Here is a 21,704-nt window from a genome sequence, read left to right as displayed (position 1 = left end):
ATTGAATAAGTTTTTAGTTTAGTGTATCATCATCTCTTTATTTTTGTATTAATTATGAAGAACCTAGAAACGTTCCATTTTTAATGTTATTGTGCTCGGTCGTGTCTTTAATACAACCCTCTAATTTTTTGGAAATTGAACAAAACAACATCCATTACAACCGGGTTTCCATCCAAGTTATCTCTACCGTTGTGTAGATTCCATCCTCAACCACTATTCCCAATTTGTGATTTGGAAAAATATGCATTACTGTTTCCAAGTCGCGCAGAAGTAACCTACCCAAAACCATTTCTGGAATCGCGAGACTAAACCGGACTTATTATGGGACAAAATCAGACTGTGAAGCTTGACGCAAAAATTAAGAAATTAATTACCCTTAATTCAAACTTTTCGTGAGAATGACGTCTCAACCTTCAGCTAACTGACGTATGTCTTACACTTGAAAGCGCGTTTACAACTTCAATCTATGGATCGAAATAATTGCTGGTTTATAAGATATATAACCCAAGTAGCAACTAGAACTTGTTAACATTGACATGTTTCACAATTGCTACAGTACGGTTATTTTTGTTGGATATATTGGACAAGTGATTCTACGTGTTTTTGTCACAAATGTGAAAATCATTCCTATTACTGTTGTGGAACCAACTCAAAAACTTGAAAGGATTATGTCCCAGATCGGTTTTATTAACTGACTGTACAATATGTTCATTTAAACAGTTTCATTTCCAGTTTTCTCTCAACAAATATTACTGCAGTGAAACATGTCAAACAAGAAACTTGTTGCACATCATACAAGCAAAGTGCGCTTTTCCAATCACACAATCGTTTCGGGAAGAGTTAGGAAATCCAATTCAAGAACAATGTTTACTACTTGAGAATCTGTACGGTTGAGTTTCGTGTGGAGGGACGAGCCTGACCCAAAAGATAAGATGAAAATAGGTGCAATCGCATCGAATTTTCGCGTTACTATAACAGAAGTATAGTACATTTTGCTCTCTATTTTTCCAGTTATACTGCTGCTAAGGACTAAAACGAATTACATCGACCGATTAAAACACAATCCGTTGTCAATTCCTATTCCACTTTTTCTCAGATTGACCAATTTCCAATATCGGACCGGTAAGCGAGCGTGGGTAGAGTGTAGTTCTAATGAGCACAATAAATGAACTGCTTCGTCTTTCGCAAAAAAAAAACAAAGTTTCGATCCCATTAACTGTCACTAAAAATGCGACATCAAGCGGAATACAAATTTACATTAGCATTACCACATTCGAAATTTAACTCTCACGTGTTTTGTCCAACGCTCAAGGTAATACTGTCCAAATAAATGTTTTTTTTTCTTTATTTTGGTGGCAGCGGAATTCCCACGTAACCAGTTATTAACGATAATTAGTATCTGAATGGTTCTGACCGACACGTTCACCCGTCGGCTTGTTATTAAAAGCACCCATCGTTTGTTGTTTCTTCTTTTCTATGGTGCTAATGATCAATTAAAACACGGAGCAATGGTTTGATTATTGGTTACGGAATTAGTGGTAACAAAATAAAAATATTCAACTCACACTAAGCCAAGAAAAAACAACCCGACTCGTAACTACCACTGCCTTCCGGATACGCTAGTCTTTGGAAATTTGAAAGCAAAAGTCCTACCTACAACGGTGTCACGGTGTAAAATCGTGTGTGGAATGGCCTCCAGAGCGATGCGAAACAAAACCAAAAACACGGCATTTGAAAACAAACCAGTAGCAACTGTTTATATTTACAATTATCCCGCACGATTCCTTACAACAACAACAACAACAAAAGAAAAAATCTAATAACATCTCCAGCTGAAATCCAGTTGCCTACCGTACACACCACCATCGCGCCTCAAATATTACCGTAACACAGCTCCACATAGATAAGGACCAACACAAACAGGATCGTATTGAGGCAGCAGCAGTAGGTGCATGCATAGCGCAAACAAACATCACAGTAATAGAGAATCAACAATCTTACATAGTCCTCCGGTTTGAGCAGATGGGACTTCGCCTTGAGGGCCTCGGTGTTGGCGAAGCGTAGCTTGCTCTGGATCAGCAGTTTCTTCACTTCCGCTTCCATGTCCTCGTCGAATTCGTTGTTGGAACTGGAGCTCGTCTCGTGCGACAACGACCGCAGGAAGGTGTTGTGTTTGTCGACCGAGCGAAGTGACCGACGCCGTCCATTTCCTCCTGTCAGTCCAGAACCGCCGCCACCACCAGCACCACCTCCTCCGCCGCCGCTTCCCGATTGATCGGGGCTTTCGTACAGGACGTGATGCTTACCTCGTACCGTCATTGTTTTTTCAAGCGAGTGGTGCGGTGGACTGCCCGATTTGCTCGACCAGGAGTGCATGTTGTGACCTGCAAATGTGAGAACATTTCCGTTATGCTTGGCATCGTAGACAAAATTAATCAAAAAATAAACGACTTACTGTATCGATCATCCATCCGGTACTCATCCAGTCGCTTCCGTCGGTTCAGTGAGTTCGCGTTCGGTTCCGAACTCTTACCGAGCGGATCGTTCTTGCGCAGTCGTGGCGGCGACAGCGAATCCATGTTCGCAGCCGACAACGACGACGATGCACAGTCCGACTGGGAATCGATAAAGTTTCGGTAATCATCGCCAAAGTCCAGCAAGCGCCGGGCCGCATCCGTGTCGCGATCCTCGGAGTACGGTTCGCTCATGTACTTCTCCTGGTAGTTATCCCACGCTTGCTCCGAGAAGCTACTCATCTCCTCGGTGCCAGTTCCGGTTCCGTTCTGATCGGTTTCGGCCCGCTCTACTCCATCTAGATTATAATTAGCCAGCGCAGCTAATGATCCTAGATTGACACTGCCGCAGCGGGCCCGGGTCACACTGGAACCGATCTTAAAGTTAGGCTTCGCCATCAGTGCTGCCGATTGTTGCTGTTCCTCCTCGCTATCCGCAGTGGATTTCTTCGTCGAAACCGTGGCCATCAGTGTCGTCGTCATGGTCGTTCCCCTCGTCGTCTGCCGGGCAGAGAACGATTTGCGGGATCCAGACGAGCCGGACAGTGACGACAGCGTGACCAAATCGTCCGACAGCCGAATCCGACCGGAGAATGACTCGGACTTGAGCAGACTTCCCCGATGGCTACTGTTGGACAGATAGTGCTGCTGGCGACCACTACCGCTGCTGCTTCCGGCCGATAGTTGAATTTCCCGTAAAGGTTGTTGCAGTTGCTGCTGCTGCAGCTGCTGCTGTTGAAGCAACTGCTGCTGGTGTTGAAGGATAAGCGAATGCTGCAAAAGATGCAGCGCCGATGATTGCTGCGTCGGGGGTTGCGATTCGTCAGAACCGGACTCGTCGATGCGATTCTAAAATAAAAAAAAAATATTTGCGGATGAGATCATACACTTCTTTTCAACTTGAAAGATTGCAGACAACTGCAGCTAAACAAACATTCACAATTTATCAGACAATCAGTTGTTTTTTATCAGGGGAGTACAGAAAAGTCCAGATAAAACACAGCGGACTCTCGTCTTACCTTCCTCCTCGAGCGCAGCTTTCGTTTCTTCAGTGAACCCTTGCTGTCGGTGCTCTTGGTCATCAGCGGTTGCTGGCTGCCACCCCCGCTGCTACTGGTTGCCATCGTCGCACCGGCACCAGTTCCCGGGGTCGACTTCAGCGAACTGCGCATTGCCGACATCGTGTTCAGTGCCGATTCGCTGATCGAAAAACTTGCCGTCAGCAGCCGTTGGTTCTGATGTTTCTCCAATCGCTCACCGTACTGATTGATCTCCACGGCCGAGGTGTTCAGCTGAGAAATGCAAGACACCGACCAGGGTCTTTCGCCGGATGGCTTGTTGACCCGTCGCTTCACCTGCAGTGACGCATTGGAGGTGGAGTTGTTTTTCGATTCCACTTCATCGTTGGACACGATCGATGTCTCCGAGGGGTACACATTATCCGTCAGCAGCTCCTGCGAGGTCTGATCGCCTTGCAGGCAGGTCGCAACCGAATTCGCCAGCCCTTCCGAGCTGTCCGTGTCACGGGTAATCGAATCGGAATCGGTGTACTCACCGGACGCTTCGCAGTCCGTCGTTGGTCCCGATCCGGGCAGCAACGGTGCCGTGGCTGCCACGTCCAGCGGTTGCTTTTCGAGCCATTCCTTATTTGGTGTGTGAGGAGAACGAAGAAAAGAAATAAAAGTTAATAACTCATAAATGTGTCAGAGTTTTGCTCTCGCAACGAGAAAATTCGAACTATTCCCACGAAAAGAAAACCTTATTATAAAAGTATTTAGCATCATGACATTTTCTCTTTAGTTGTGGAAATGGCATCGAAGCCAGAGCAGTAACACGTCAACATTTTGTTCGCGGATCGAGAAAATTAGAAATACTCGCATTCAAATCTCTCCGTCAGAGATATCGCAAGCAAACAGGGAATGTCGTCTACAGTTGGACTTTGAGAAAGATAACAATCCAGACTGCCAAATAACTAGATTACGGCAGACTTTGAACAGCGTCCTAACAGACAAGAATATTAATAAAAGAGAAAATGTGGCAAGGATTTTCAAACACAATAAGAGGACACTTTATGAAACGGGTGAAAATATGATCAAGTTTCACAAGTTTATACAAGTTTGTACAGAAACTAAAGATGGCAGGAAACTTTCGTTTAAAGCGAAATTAAAAACATTAAGTTTTATAAATTATTTGAAAAAATGTTCTCAGACGACATATCAATCGATTAACACAATAAATGAAGCAGCGATCTTGAGTTCAAAGTACGAAGTTCGCAATGAAATATCTCGTGTGGTAGACCTTTTGTTCCTGTGGCTTGACGAACGACATTTACTTCGCAACCGGAACTATCAATCAGGAAATTTATGTGTAGTAAAAACGTCTGTTGCATTCTTTTTTTCATGCATAAAAATGTTGATATCAATTTTGGTCGGATTTGGTATCTTACCATTGCGGAAAAGTAGCCATAGAAGCTGAACTCTCCAAAAAAACGACAAATCTAAGCGCAATCAAAATTTTGAGCCATGGTCAAGCAGAACCGTGAAATAGTCGCGAAATACAGTTGACACCGAAATGCAGTTCAAAGTCAAACTGGTGTCTAAAAGTAATCAAGGAAACTGTACAAAACTTGACGGAATAAGTCAAACGAAAGTCCTGGATATTTTTTGATTAATTATGCATGAGCTGTGCATGAAAATGATATGATTTGACATTTAAACAAGAAGTTTGACTGATTTGAACCCCGTTCGTGTACAACAAATGTTTGTCCCTATTAACCCTTTCACGACCATAAGATGTCCAGGATAAAATATGTCAGTACAACACAATATTTTAGCTAACAGATCGGCTGAAAAGTTCGTATCGTTTCTATGAGAGGGCGCCACTAGAATTAAATCCATACCATTTTCAGTTAGTACCAACCTTCAAAAGATACGGGTATAAATTTGACAGCTGTCTGATTATTAGTTTGTGAGATATTGCATTTTGAGTGAAGCTACTTTTGTTATTGTGAAAAAAAATGGAAAACAAAGAATTTCGTGTGTTGATGAAACACTACTTTTTGATGAAAAAAAGTGCCGCCGATACCAAAAAAAGGCTTGATGAGTGTTATCCAGACTCTGCACCGGGCGAAGCAACAATTCGTAAGTGGTTTGCAAAATTTCGTACTGGTCATATGAGCACCGAAGACGATGAACGCAGTGGACGTCCAAAAGAGGCTGTTACCGATGAAAACGTGAAAAAAACCCACAAAATGATTTTCAATGACCGTAAAGTGAAGTTGATCGAGATAGCTGACACCCTAAAGATATCAAAGGAACGTGTTGGACATATTATTCACGAATATTTGGATATGAGAAAGCTTTGTGCAAAATGGGTGCCGCGTGAGCTCACAATCGATCAAAAACAACAACGAATTGATGATTCTGAGCAGTGTTTGGAGCTGTTATATAGGAATAAAACCGATTTTTTTCGTCGATATATAACAATGGACGAAACATGGCTCCATCACTTCACTCCGAAGTCCAATCGACAGTCAGCTGAGTGGACTGCACGCGATGAACCGAACCCAAAGCGTGGAAAGACTCAACAATCGACCGGTAAGGTTATGGCGTCTGTATTTTGGGATTCGCATGGTATAATTTTCATCGCCTACCTTGAAAAGAGAAAAACCATCAACAGTGACTATTATATAGCGTTATTAGAGCGTTTGAAGGACGAAATTTAAAAAAAAAACGGCCTCAATTGAAGAAGAAAAAAGTTTTGTTTCATCAAGACAATTCACCGTGTCACAAGTCGATGAAAACCATGCTGAAATTGAACGAATTGGGCTTCGAATTGCTCCCTCATCCACCGTATTCTCCAGATTTGGCCCCCAGTGACTTTTTCCTGTTCTTAGACCTCAAGAGAATGCTCGCTGGTAAAAAATTTAGAAGCAATGAAGAGGTAATCGCTGAAACTGAGGCCTATTTTGAGGCAAAGGACAAATCGTACTACTAAAATGGTATCGAAAAGTTGGAAGATCGCTATAATCGCTGTATCGCCTCTGATGGCAATTATGTTGTATAATAAAAACGAATTTTGGCAAAAAAAAGTGTGTTTTTCTATTAAACGATACGAACTTTTCAGCCGAACTGTTATTGTGGGTGTAAAGTAAGAGAAAACCAGAAAAACATAAGTGGGGGTGCATAAGTTTCCTTTAATTTCATGGGAAATATTTTTCCCTATGATCCTCAGAAATTAATAAACGAAGAGTTGAGTTTATTATATCGTATTTTAATTAATTTACTTGTGTACTTGTTTAGCACAAGTGGACGTTGCACATAACAAATTTAATATCTGTTCTTTTTTCTATGCGTCGCTTTTTCAAACTTTTTAAAGTTTTTTAGCATTCAGTAAAAAAAACATCGGTTTAATAATATTTGAAGAATGTATAACGATTTTTATAGAAGGGAAATATATTTCCCTTGAGCGTTAAAAGGTTAGAACAAGAGTCTCTCAAGTGAGGTGACGCCAACCAAAATAATAAAAAGAAGAGAATTTGAAGCAGCCACCGAAGCACAAGAGGGATTCGAAAGTGCCAAACTTTCGTCTTCGTAGTTTGTAAATGACCTCGAAATGGAAGTAAGTTTTCGGTGTTTAACAAAAGATGACACCACCAGATCATTTCTGGTGGAAATGATCAATTTTATGAGTCATACTGAAGTCAAGAAAAATTTGTAGTTTGTTTTCACGTGTTGTAGGAACCCTATAGGAGGGGCTGGGGTCCACTAGGAGATTGATAGCCTAAATGCCGTGTGGAATCCGGCGGAAAAAAAATGAACCAAGAATAGATCCACTGGGTTCCTGCTTCCATGTCGTAAAAGGCGACAATTGCAGGAGTTTCTTTTTCCTTTCAGTTATCAGATATTTTCAATGTTTCACTTCTGATTACTCTATTTTACTAAATTATCTCTTCATTCAATCTATTTATTTCCGTCTAGCTTCGGAGAAAAGTTTTATTTGGAATGGTTTCTTCTTCCATGCTATTGATTGTCTTTCATGATTATAAATTGAATGATAAAAATCAACTATTGCGCAAATCCGTTGATATTACAAAGTTAACAACAGAGATAACATATATCGGTATATTGAATACATAGCAAAAATAAACTTGATATTATTATTTCAAACAATAAATTTATATTTGTCTCGGTAGCCGGCTGCCCAGATCAACCAATATAACCAATTAATAATTTTAATAAACAATTAAAATAATAAAGCGGAAATAATGAAGAATCAAGACGCGCGTGAAATCTGTTGACCTTTATTTGGTGATTTAAAATGATTTTATAACAACTGTTTAGAATATGTCAATGCAATGAATCAACTATTTTGTCTAAATCCTATTCACTCGTTTATTTTATATCACGTAATTTCATTTATTAAAAATAGGGAAGTTTTTATTCTTTACGCGATAGCATTGGAAATTTTTCTTCAGTTTCCTCGAATAAGAGCTGTAAATCAAGACTTCCCGGGACTTCAATATATGATATTGTGGAAACCTTCACTCGGGAAGTGAGTGAGTTTAGTGGTATAAATATACTGAAATTTGTACTAACAAATATCCTTCTCTCGTGACATTTGTGCAGTGCGCAGTAGTATATACGACCTCTAGTAACAACAAGTGTTGGACTAACATCCCTTCCCATTCCTTAGACGACGAATGATTACCCGACAATGGACTGAAGTCGTACTTCGAATCCACACGAGTGCCTGGAAGGAAGGCTTAATGGGTCGGAAAGATCATGATGCCAGTTTTCTGGGATTGTCTTAGTATACCTTTGGAGTATACCACAATGCAAGTATTAGCGTGCATTAATAAAGCGATTAAAGACTTAAATCGCTATAAAAGGGAGTCCATGAGCATTGTTACTATGGTTAAAATCAAAGGTTCAGAGTTTCAGGGTGCCCATCCACCTTGTTAACCTGATTTGGCTTCAGTCGGACTATTATCAGTTCTCAAACCTCAGGTCGTCTCTGAGAAATCGATGTGGGTTTCGTTTTGGAATTTCAGACCGGTACTTCTGGGACCTGATACCGAAACCATGCCAGATTAAGTTTGTAGGGCCATCAACTAGTATGATCTACAAATTTAGAAGATGTTTTTCGTTCTCCACGAATCGAAGTAAGGGAGCAATCTCGGACCACCTCTCGAAATCTATCATAAGTCTTGTGGATTTTTGTGCTCTGGAAATGGACATTTAGAAGGTCTTAGACATGTAATTGGTCGAAACAGTTATCCCTAGTGATAGTGCAACCGTGACAAGTGTGTGTGTGTGTGTGTTGATTGGTGAAAAGTGTGCACATCGTTTATCTCTGCGGAAGTAGCATGTCCCATTTTGAGCAACCATATCTCAGAAACAATTCGATATTTATATATAAACTTTATACTGTAGCAGTCTCTACACGCACAAAAATCACGGTTGTTTAAAACAACACAACGACTAGTTGCCAAACAAACCAAAAACAAAGTTGTTTCGTGCACAACAAGGCGCTTCTACAGTAGCTAGCAGCGAGATCAAGACTGCGAATAACAAGGAAAATGAAAAGAAGACGGAAATCAACAATACCACCGATGCGTCAATGGATGACCACACGATCCACGAACAAAGTGCCTCTCAATCCTCGCAGGAGCCCCTAGAAAAAGGGTGACAACGAGATCGAATACAAAAAAAAAATTATTTAAAAAATCGGCTCAATCGGCCACGTAAAGCTTGTACGCAAATAGGCCTGAATAAAAATGTCTTTTAAATAAAAAAAAGTTGTATCATACCCAGATATCTTAGATTCAAAGAATATATGCTTGTTTTAAACTAGAATATGGTTGTTCCAAACGAATGTTGATTGCTCAAGCATCTGTGAACCTTATATTCGCAAAACAATGCCCCAGTACGGAGAGATTCTTTCCATCGAAAAAGAAAAGGGGAAGAATTTTTCTAAATGGCGTACGTTTGTGCGCTTGAAGAAGATTATACCTTCTTATGTGATTTTCGGCCAAGATACAAGGGTTCCGTAGAAATCACTAGTTACCTATGACAATCAGATAGCCACATGTCAATATTGCCAAAAACCTGTTCACTATGGTAAGCCATGTGGTCCCACTCCCTATAGAACAAGATACACCAGCTGCAGTTAACAACTTCCCCAAACAGTTGCACTATTTATGTACCATTTAATTCCACTATTTCACTGTCACGTTATTACACTTTCACAAAGTCACTATACTTTAATGAAGCATAACAAACGTTACAATACAGATACGCGTATTTCGGAATGTTATTTACATCCTTCTTCAGTGTATCGGTTTTATAAGTTTGTTTGAAAGAATGCTGTAATGCTGCTCCTTTTATACGAAATGTCTTATTGTCAACGAGTAAAAACAGGAAGAAACAGGTAGTAACAAACGGGTAGGAAGGTCAGCTACGATAGTTCTGGCGTCATTAATTTGAGGAAAGGAAAGATCACAGTTATTTAAACCTGTTTCTATGTCTATAATAACTTGTTCGAAATTTACTTTTGAAGAAATTGCATAATTTAAACCAAGATTTAAAGGATTAGTTTGTTCATTGGTAAAATTTTGAGATGAACGATTTACAAGAAAATCCTCCAAAAATTGTACTGGAGGTTTTGGGGGACGGTCTGAAAGATTTTTGGAACGTAAATTTTTCGAATTTCTTATGAAGAAGAATTCGTTTGCGTTCGGATTCGCAATGTTCTGCAATTTTTACTTTGTTTAGAAAAGTTTCGAAGCCTTGGGGATATTGTTTCGCTAGTTTCAAGTGAAGGTTATAGCATTCCAAAGTTTTTACGCTCTGAATGCTATACAATTTTTTAACCTTCACTTTCAAAATTTCGTGTTGAATTTTAATTAGAATTTTTCTAGAAAAAGATCTCCCAATCTTACAGCATGTGGGAATTAATCCAAATCTACTGCATTTTTTCAAAAACGCAATATCTTTGGATATTCCCGCAATTTTCTTTCTTAAACTTAAACTCTAGACATCCGTTTCAAAGAGCACTTCGCTGAATTAGCGAAAGCATCTAAAGAATTAGAGAAAGAACTACCACATCATTTCAAGTGAAAAGTAGCTGAACATGCCTTTTCTGAAGATCATGTCTCTCCTTCAAGGGAAAAAATAATAACGAGATTCAGCAAAAAAAAAACATTTAAAATTGTATAACGGCCTGAAATCTCTTCCACTGGAATTCCACTTCATAAGAGAAGTTAGTAGTAAACGGATGCCGGATCCAGATAAAATTCAATGACAGGCTAGATTAGAGCTAGATGAATCTAAGTTCGTATACACACAGACAATCAGATTTGTATGGTACATGACCTTGCTTCAACAATGATTGCCTAGTCTTTTTTTTTTTCAAAAAAAAGGTGAAAATCATCAACAAGATTCATTTTATTATTTCCTGAAACAACTGGTTTTCAAAGCTCAGACCAAATCTCTTGAGGACCCGCGATTCGTAATATATATTTTTACCTTTTTAAATAAATAAATACCCTTCTTAATCCACCTAGTGGTGTGATAATGCCTTTCTCTTCTTTCATAACAGTCTCATGAAAATATGTTTCATAATTTTATTAAATAAATTTAGATACTAATTTTGACACCAATTGATTCAGATTGATTCGAGTAGTTCACAAAAGCATGCTTCAGTGTTTATGTCACACAGTCAGCATCATTTTCCCAAACTAGTGCTTGACATTTGCGTTGCCTATTTATAATCAGTGATGCTAATCTAAAAAAGCCTTCTTAGTCCACTCAGTGGAATTTTCATATATCTTGAAAAATCACCATAGGGGGGAATACATGAAATTTTCGAAATCGAAAAAAAATTTTTGATGCCAAACGGCTTAGAATTGCATGAAACGTCGAGAATTACTGTCATCTCGAAAAAAAAAAATTTTTTTTTGAAAAAATCGACTTTTTGGGACTTAGAAAAAATATAAAAGTTCCAGAAAGTTGATTTTTTCAAAAAAATTTTTTTTTGAGATGACACTAAATTTCGATGTTTTATGCAGTTTTAAGAGTTTTAGCATCAAAAAAAATTTTCGATTTTGGAAATTTCATGTACCCCCCCCCCCTATGGTGCTTTTTCAAGATCGAAAATTGTCAAACCTTTACCACCGGGCAGCACCCCTTAAGCATGTCCGATTTAGATCAAATTTTGCATGAAGGCTGTTTTCGAGGTGCTCAAACTTTTGAGCACTAGAACTTAACGAAAATAGAGGTGATCCCAAAATTTTGGCACCCTTATATATAAGAGCGGTAAAAATCAACGTGTTTTGTCGGTTACGTCACTTATACAATCATACATCTGGAACCAAAAGTCACAACCATTTGATATTCGAACTTGATCAATGGTCCAACAGTAGCTTCCAAACGAGCCCAAGTTTGTTAAAATCGGTTCAGCCATCTCTGAGAAAATTGAGCGCGTTCAAATACAACGCTTTTTGTCGGTTACGTCACTTATAGAATCATATCTCCGGAACCAAAAGTCACAGCCATTTGATCTTCGAACTTGATCAATGGCCCGACAGTAGCTTTCAAACGAGCCCAAGTTTGTTAAAATCGGTTCAGCCATCTCTGAGAAAATTGAGCGCGTTCAAATATCTTCGAAAAGTGCACACACATACACACACACACACAGACATTTTCCGATCTCGACGAACCGAGTCGAATGGTATATAACACTATGGGTCTCCGAGGCTCCGTTCGAAAGTCGGTTTTTCCAGCAATTCTAATACCTTTCTATAGAGAAAGGCAAAACATAGGTATAGAATTCGCTCAAACTTTAGAAAAATTTTCCGAGGTCCGGAAGGCCGAGTGTCATATACCAATCGATTCAGCTCACCGAACTGAGCAAGTGTCCGCGCGTGTGTGTGTGTCTGTATGTGTGTTGTCAACTAAGAGGTCGAGATCTCAGAGATGGCTGGACCGATTTTGATCAAACTAGTCGCAAATGAAAGGTCTCTCCATCACCCAGAACGCTATTGAATGGTTTTGAGATCGGATGTTTACTTTTTGAGTTATACGAAGTTTTATGTTAAAATTTTCAGTTTTTTGACAATATCTGTCGCAATTGACCTTGAAAACAGAATATGTTTTTAGACTTAGATTCCGCACGGTAATAGCTATCCAACAAGCCATAGATTGTTAAAATCCGTCCATTGTTAAAGGAGACATCGACATTTTTGTATAAGCAACTTTACCCCCTATTCATGCAGTAGGAGTTTTGTGCATTGTATGACAAAGCAATGCTTGGGAGCAACGTGAAATGCGATTTTTGTTACATACAATTGTTTCTAAGTACCAAAAAGACTGTGTACAGAATCCCTTTTCACGATATTTTGCCCCGGACAGATTTTAGCACGGTTCGTTTTTGGCAACATAATCGTTCGAATATGACATATGTAAACCAGATGATGGCAGCATTTTCGAGTTGAAAGCAATTCCATAATTATTTTAAGTTAAACTGCTTACAGCAATAAATGCTGGAAGAACAAAACACCCATATACCATTCGAATCAATTCGTCGAGATCTGTAAATGCGTATGTGACAAATAATTTCACTCAATTTTTTCGGAGATGACTTAACCGTTTTCTACAAACTCAGATTCATATGAAAAATCGTATGCTCTCAAAAACGGTTCCTGAAATATGTTTGGATCCGACTTCTGGTTCCGGAACTACAGGATGGTATGTGAAACGAAATTAAAATTGTGTAACTCATTTTTCTCGTGGATCCTATAAAACATCTTGCTTTTCAGTCAGATTCAACTTCCGGTTTCGGAGATACAGGGTGATTAGTATAAAAATGTCTATTTCACATAAATTAATCACACAGAAAAAATCACCCATTTCTTAGAATACCCTCAACTAGGTCTAACTACGGTTACTACGAAACTTTGACTAGTATGTGCCACCTATTTAATAATTGTTACAATGTATTTGACTCTCATCATTCGCGTAATGTTCTAAAAAAGCTGTTTCTCAGTTATCTATCTCGATAGGTTCTAGTAACTAGAATAGTATATTTAGTATTAGTTTTCTCGCATCATAGAATAATTTCTAAGTTTTAGTTTTAAGTTATTATGTATCATTTGGATCATTGTAATCTGGTGATGCAAAAGATGAGGAGTTTTATGCATGTTGGAGAGAAAGTTTTAACAAAAATAGCTTACATTACAGAGATGACAATTCTGAAAACCTTTAAAAACTCAAAACAATTAATTCGTCATATGGCCATACGAATCGGTTTTGGTTATGCTGGTTCCTGAACACCGGCTACCGGCTGAATTATCGTAAACTCTAAAGTGGAACTTACTTCGACATATCATGAAATGTTCAATCGATTGTCACACTTTTAGATTAAAATTCGATCCGATTTGCAGTTTCGACATTACAGAGTAATGAGTGATTAAAATCTCAAATTGCCGCTTAAAATGATGGTCATTAAAATAATGTCATGAGAACTAAAACACCGAAGAATATTCATGCAAAAAACACATGCGGATTGATAAAAAAGGTATCATCTCGGTCTAGTAATTTAATTATTTAGTGATGTTCATACACGGAGAACCCGCAGATCAAAAAATTACAATATTGCAGTTGTTGTTTCACGCCTCGGTTGTTTCAACTAAAATGCTGTTGATTTAACTAACATATCTGATGATTTTGTCATAATCATTCAGGTAAACGAAGGAAATGGGGGAAAAATTTCTTAAAGCTCTTTGAACATTTTGCTGGTGAATTTTCTCTTGGGACTTTTAATCTTGCATTTCTACATTATCTGAGAGTTTAGTGACAAAACTATAAGCTGCTAACTAGGTAAAATTTCGTTGTTCAAACGGTGAACGATTAGCTACCTCCCGAAGAGACTAGAAGTAAATAATATTTATTGCAATAGGCGTCTCAAGTTCAAATAACTGAAAAATTGGTGAAAACAAATGAGTCATTTTTTGCTTTCATGCATACAGGTAACTTTGCTGAGATTGTGTCATTGCTCAGTTGCACGAGTGATACCTCATTGAAACGTTTCATTGACCGCTTAGGCTGTACCGCTCAACTGTAACGTTTCATTACTCGTTCGTGGTGCGTATATTCGCTGGGTGCCATTACTAAACTGCCAGTAAGATAAATAAAAAATGGTAGTTTAGTTAAAACAACAAGTGGTACCAAATTTCAACCAATCAAATTCAGATATACAACTAATATTTTAGTTGTTTTGCGATCGCTAGTTTTTTCGTGTACATGATGCACGAAAATGAGGCTGAAGCTGTTTCTTTTGAAAAGAAAAAAAACATCGATGGAAAACGAGAAATGAATTTATCAGGTTTTGGGGTGTTACTTCCCGAATATAAATGAGTTTAATGATGAATGATGAAAAAATATTCACTCCCAATGAATGTCAGAACATTCATTCTTAAATCCCACGAGACGAGTTACCGAAAAATTCGAGAAAAAAAAACCTCAATTGTGATAAGCTCTGAGCTCTAAAATTGCACCGAATTGAATCTTATAGCGTTTTCGTTTTTAATTTGCACTACACCGGTGCAGTGCTACACTGAGGCATGAATAAACGAACAAAAATGACGAAAACATAAACAGTAACCATTGACTACAATAAACGAGTCCATTGCACAGAGCTACACCAAACTTTTGATGAGTGCTACACCAGTGGTATCGGTGCAGAAAAAGTGTAGCACTGGTGTAGTGCAATTGGTAAAAACGAACGGTTTCAGTGCAGCTTACGCTACACCAGTGTAGTGCAATTTAAAAACGAAAACGACATTAGTTGAGTAGCTAATAGTTTTTAGTCGGTGCATTGCTGAAATGACTTTCAAGCACTCTTGAAGTGTGTGTGTGTGTGTGTGTGTGTGTAAATTGATGGATTCGTAATTGATTGACCGTCAATTAAAATTAATAATGTTTTTAGTCTTTCTGTTTTGTACACACACTCCAGTGCCCGATGCAAGAAATCGAGTTCATTAATGGGTATAACCTGGTCAAAGACGGCTCTGATAATTATTTTCAAGAACCGCACATCATGCTCATCATCCGACGCGAGCCGGTCGATTCGAAAGACCTTGATCTTAGCAAGCTGGGTCTCTTCGAAGCCAAGGTTACCTAGGCTGACAGATACGCGTCCGACGTGACGAACGGCAAACGAAGAAGCAAACGGAATTCAAACTCACCTCAATCCGGTTGATCTTGTGATTGCTCATCACTTTCTCCACCTTCCGATTGCCGGAACTGTTGACGACGACGCTGTTGTGGCTGCTGACACCACCGATACCGGTAAGTGTCGCGTGAAGACGCGATGCAGACGACGAATGTAGCTGATGGGGGCCGCTGCCACCTCCTCCTCCCTGGTGCTGCTGCTGTTGGTACGTTTGATTGTGATAGTTACGATGATTGTGGTGGTGATGGTGGTGATGATGGTAGTGCGGATTTTTCACCACAGTTTTCGGGGTTTTCGCGAAAATCTCGTCCCGTACCAGTGTTTCCGCGTGTAGCACTAACCGTTGGATCGAACTGGTCGCATACTGCTGCTGCTGCTGTTTCGCCGCCGGATGAGTGAAAAATTAAACAAAACACAAAAAGATATAAAATCATCGGTAATAAAACACACTAAATGGTAAACAAAATTATGAACAAATCTTGCGATAAGATAGTCTGACTGACTGACTGACCAAACAACGCTATTGTGCCCGAAGGTAGAAAAAATTGAATGGATGACGTGAGCGACGACTAGTAAATTATACCGAGACGGTGAACGCGAAAATTCACGCCAACAGCTGGTGTATGCAAAGTACACTGTGCAGTGTGCCAATTCAAAACCACAACTGAGCCACTTGACTGTCATCGCTGGCACTTCCAGATATATCTCCTCGCAGTCGTCGTCATCGTGCTCGAAACGATGGAATAAATATGTTTTAGAGAAAAAAAAAAAACAACAACGCCAGCACGATCAAAGTAGCCTGGCAGTGGGCTGAACGGAACTATACTGACGTGAAAAGTGATTTTAGTATAGTAGGTTTTGAAAAAAAAAATGGAAGAGCGGCTCATATCAGCATTTGATTCGGAGTGAACAGTGATTAAACATTTTTACGACGATCGTGAATAGATTTTCAAAACTCGTACACGAATTACAATTGATCATAGCCTACAGTCACAGTAAACTAATTTACCACACACTAGGGAAAAAGAGCTAGAAAGGCTCGCAACCACACAAACCCCTGATAAGATAAGAGACTTTATGGACAAACCACAACGACGACGGTTAAAACTCGTTGAGATTTTCCTTAATTCGTCAACCCGACTAGTTGCACGTTCGCAACTTCACAGTATCCCAGGATCAATCGGATCGATGATTGATTTATTTGGCTTAGGCTGGGAAGGTGTTACTTCGGGATGTTTGTTTGCGACCGACACACAAAATCAAACATCGATATTAAAGCGACACTTCTCACACTCCACAGTCCCGTTGTTGTTGATGACGAAGATAACGATGCCAGAGCCCATAGACAAAGAAGAAAGAAATCCCCTTTTACGGGTGCCACTTGTGGATATGAATGTTTCTGTCATCTTCCGTCATCTCAAGGGGAAGTGAAGAAGCCTCTGTGTTCGGTTGTTTGTTGATTTTGTTTTTACTCCCATGGAAGTCAGCAATTTATGACCACATGCCCTCGGTGAAGTCAGGGTTAACAACTGAGTTTTTTGAGTTGTCAAAAATTTTCCATGGCCAATCAACGCAACAGATTCTTCTTGCCCATAAAGCCAATTTCGATGACACATTTGGAAAGTTGCTACCGCAAGAGGATTCCAGATTCCGACAGTCAGCTGCTACTGATCGAGCTCACACGGTCGAGCCTTGGTAAGTCGAAGCAAAACTGTTAGAAACAATTGACCGCATTTTGAACGACGATGGGAATCGTCACCCGGCGTCATCGGGAAGCAGCACGGCGAGTGACCTAATCGCTGTGCATCAGAAATATGCTTGGAATTAATTATCGAATGCAGTCTAAATAGAGATGGAGAAAGTGTTTAGCTTTCTATCATAATATTTGGTAGTATTTTTCAGTAAAGTAAACATACATCTTGAAAAGATAAATTCCGTTAATACAGATGGGAGCGATTTTGCTAGCTTAATAAACATAACATTTCAGAGAACTGAATTGATCATGTTAACTTTCGCTAGGACACGAGAAATTTTCATTTTAAAGACTCTTTCTGGACATGTAAATTAGAGATGGTTGGAAAAGTAATTTCTTAAACCCGAACCCGATCCGTATGACACTCGGTCCTCCGGGCCGTCGGGTTTTACATTGATTGCATAGCTTTTCTATATGAGAAAGGCAAAAAGTGCATGTTTTTGTTTATGTCACTTGTACCATTATATCTCCGGAACCAGAAGTCACAGCCATTTGATCTTCAAACTAGATCAATGGCAGAATATAAACGAGCCTAAGCTTGTTGAAATCGGTTCAGTCATCTCTAAGAAAATTTCGCGATAATTGAACTCGTTTAAAGGTGCACACACAGACATTTTCCGATCTCGTCGAGCTGAGTCGATTGGTGTATAACACTATGGGTCTCCGAGGCTTCGTTCGAAAGTCGGTTTTGCAACAGTTCTAAAGTCTTTCTATAGATGAAGTTAAAAACGGATCAGGGTCATTTCGCCGAAAGTCATTTCGCCAAAAGGGTTATTTCGCCGAATCCTGAAATCGTCTTAAAATAGTAATTGAAATTGATTTAAATTAAATACAAATGAAAGATGATAGCGTTAACACCCGTTTTGTTGACCTACAATTGTGCTTCTTGACTAAAGATTGATTCTTGTACTATTGAATAAAAATTGATCCATGAACCTAGGAACGGAGTTCCCAAGAAAAGTTGTTGACTATTAGCTACTAAGCATCAAAGCAATTGCATAGGTGTATCTACCAGGCAAATGTATGTGGTATTTTCCGTTTATTAGGTGAAAATGAAAAAAAATATCTAATGCGGCGACGCCATGTCCTAACTAAAGCAAAGAAACCTAGCTATGAGTAGCCCGGGCAAACGAGGCGGTTACAGGTTTGTATGCAAGAGGCCGCCGCTTCCGACGGCGGGTCTTCGGTTGGTTTTGGTTATGTGGCTGCGCCTCATTAGTTATACAGGAGACATGACCCTTTCGGCCAAATGGCTCTTTTGGCGAAATTACCTTTTCGGCGTAAAAACTGTTTGCATACTCTTTTGAAGCCAGTAAAAACTGTTTGCATACTCTTTTGAAAGCGGTCAAAATTTTTTACAGCAATTTTAGCAAAATAAATACGATCGAAATAAGAAACATCCTACAAATAAGTAAATGACCTTCATTGGTGTAGTTTTACATGAAAAGACAGAATTTTTTTTTCGGACGCTAACTGTTTTTGCTAGGTGATCTTTTTCTTCAAGTGCCGTTTTTTAAAAATCTATTTTAAGGTACTTTTTATTGATGCAGCATTTTTAATATTTTTCTTCGAGATATTTCACTTATTTCGTGAAAACCATCCGTTCAAAACATGTTGGTAAGGTTTGTCGATTACATCCAATTGAATAGAATTGGTACAAGCAGGTTTTGTCTGTTTCAAACGAAAGTCTAAATAAATTTTGAAAAGTCAAAGTAGGATAAGAGGTTTTTAATGAAAATGTCCAAAAGGTTTAATTGAGGTCGTCAAATGGTGAGATAACTAAGTCCTCACAAGTTCTTATCGCATGCCTCCCCGAGCGTCTATGATGACATTTGGTCCATAGACCGGCGTTAGTAGCAGAATGAGAGGGTGCGAAATGGCTTGTAGTTTGAAGTCCATCCTAAAGTGCAATATTTATCATAGTATGTTGCAACGTGTGGCTCTGTTGTTTGTTGCATTATTTGTTATTATGATTATTATTGTTAAAAAAGAAATATTATATTTTGTCATGTTATGTTGTATGGTATTATACTACATTGCACTATATCATATTATATTGTATTATATTATATTATAAGTATATGTATTGTGTTATATTGTATTGTGTTAGAACATATTGTATTATATTACATCATGTTATATTGTGTAATGTTATATTATAATGTTCTATATTATATTGCTTTGTGCTGTGTTATATTGTATTATATTATATTTTATTATTTTATATTCTGTTATATCACAGAGAACAGATATCCAACAGACATTTATACGTGCAAAGTCGTGTGCAACGGTGATTTTTAACGGATTTTCACTTGTATGCTTTACACAGCTTTTTAAAAAAGTTTGTGCTAAAGCTGTTATATTGAATTATATTGTAGTATACTGTATTGCATTTTATTATGTTATATTATATTATATTAATGTTATATTGTATTGTATTATATTATATTTTGTTTAATATTAATTTATATTATATTATAGGTATTGTATTATGCTCAATTATATCGACAACGGGAAGGTGCAAGGAGTGCATCAGGATATCTTACAAGTGAATGACTGGATGATGGAGTGGATTGCCAACCTGAGTCACGTGGGAGAAGCTTTGTGTTTCTCCCTGAAGGTTTGAAATGAGTACGACGCACCCTTCTAACAAACAAACCATCAGGCGGGTTTAAGCTGGTATAGCGAAATTCTTTATTATATGGCTAGATGTTCTTGCTGGAAGGCGCCGGGTCCTCAACACCCATTTTGGCCTTCTTAACAGCAATTATATGAAAGCTATCTGATAATCAAATTCGGATCTACTGGAAGCCTATCCGCATACATTGGTAATGCCTTGAACTGATGGTGACTTCACACATACATACTTACATACATACATACATATTCGACCACTATTTCCAATACTTCCGAATCCGGATACCGAGGAACATGACTTACAAATCGGACCTGTTTCGAACCTAGTTAAGAACTTTTCCCTCTTCTAGTTCCGGAACCGGAAGTCGGATCCACATGAAATTGACGATTTTTATTTGGGATTATAAGACTATCTACTTAAGCCATGAAAATAGGTCAAACCATCTCTGAGAAAATAGCCTGAGTTTCATTTTGGAGTATTTAAACACTATTTTCGAGGCTTCCGGAATCAAAAATCGGAAGCCAGAATAGCCGGAATTAGTTTGATACGCCGTTTACTAACAATGGCTGACGGTTGGAATAGTTTCGAGTTTAGTTTAGAATTCTTTCACGTTTTTGGTAATTCCGGAACCGAAAGTTGTATTCGGATTAAATTCTAAAGCTTTATATGGGTTATATGAGTTAAAGTGAGTAAGTAGCTTAGGTGTTGGTTTCCGTTTTCTTTATAGCGTGTACGAAATCGAACAAAGCCGGCTGACTGTGTGCATTGTTTGTAAAGGCGAGTTGTGTTTTCATCTTCTGTGCCAGCTCGTACCGGTACGTATTGGTTTTATTTCGTCACATTTTATATGGCGGTTTGAAAGCTTTGACATTCGTCATCCTGTAATTGCGGAACCGAAAGTCAGATCCTGATGAAATTTCACAGTAGCTTTTGAGATAATATGAGCTTCAATTTAAATCATTTGGAGTTTTTTCACTACCGTGCTTCCGGTACAGGAAATAGAGAGCTATTAGTGCCGAATTAAGTTTTTTTTGCTCACACACTAATAAGTTTTGCAAACTTATAATTTAGTTTTATGGGATTTGTATTTGTTTGTAGAAAAATACACATGAAAATGAAAATTTCCCACTTATCGCACCCTAGTTCCGAAGCCGGAAGTCGAATCACGATAATATGTTCTAGAAAATTTTAAATAATTTCAAGACCTTTTGTTTGAATCTCAGTTTGTGAAAATCGGTTAAGCCATTTCCGAGAAAATTAAGTGCACATTTTATACCTAATTCTAAACTTCGGAAGCGGAAGTCGGATCTAATTGAAATTCAATACCATACTACCATAAGACCCTTCATTTGAATCTAAGTTTGTGCAAACTCGTTCAGCCATTTTCGAAAAGTGAGTATTTTATTACATACATACACACACAGAAATTTTCTCAGTTCGTCGAGCTGAATCGAATGGCATCTGCAATTCGGTTGAAAAGTCGATTTTCATAGTGATTGCATAGCCTTATATGAGAAAAGCAAAACCTGTTTCAATAAGTATGCCTTGATAGTTGATGGCCAAACGA

General features: G+C 38.6%; 1 protein-coding gene across 6 annotated transcripts in view; it reads right to left on the bottom strand.

Annotated features, from left to right (window-relative positions):
• Positions 1–21,704, bottom strand: part of LOC131431744 (klarsicht protein) — a 627,074-nt gene that overhangs the window by 45,168 nt on the left and 560,202 nt on the right. For 5 of the 6 annotated variants that reach the window (XM_058597617.1, XM_058597616.1, XM_058597618.1 and 2 more), the window contains 4 exons: positions 15,760–16,122; positions 3,533–4,156; positions 2,456–3,362; positions 2,002–2,384 (listed from right to left, as the gene is read on the bottom strand). In XM_058597617.1, the coding sequence (XP_058453600.1) occupies positions 2,002–2,384; positions 2,456–3,362; positions 3,533–4,156; positions 15,760–16,122 (2,277 nt within the window). The remainder of the gene's footprint in view (positions 1–2,001; positions 2,385–2,455; positions 3,363–3,532; positions 4,157–15,759; positions 16,123–21,704) is intronic. The other variant, XM_058597621.1, reaches the window with a different exon arrangement.

Source organism: Malaya genurostris, chromosome 2 (assembly GCF_030247185.1).
Source record: "Malaya genurostris strain Urasoe2022 chromosome 2, Malgen_1.1, whole genome shotgun sequence".
In the NCBI taxonomy this organism is placed as follows: Eukaryota; Metazoa; Arthropoda; class Insecta; order Diptera; family Culicidae; genus Malaya; species Malaya genurostris.
Note: the sequence above shows the minus strand (reverse complement) of the source record. Positions and strands in the feature narration are given on the sequence as shown.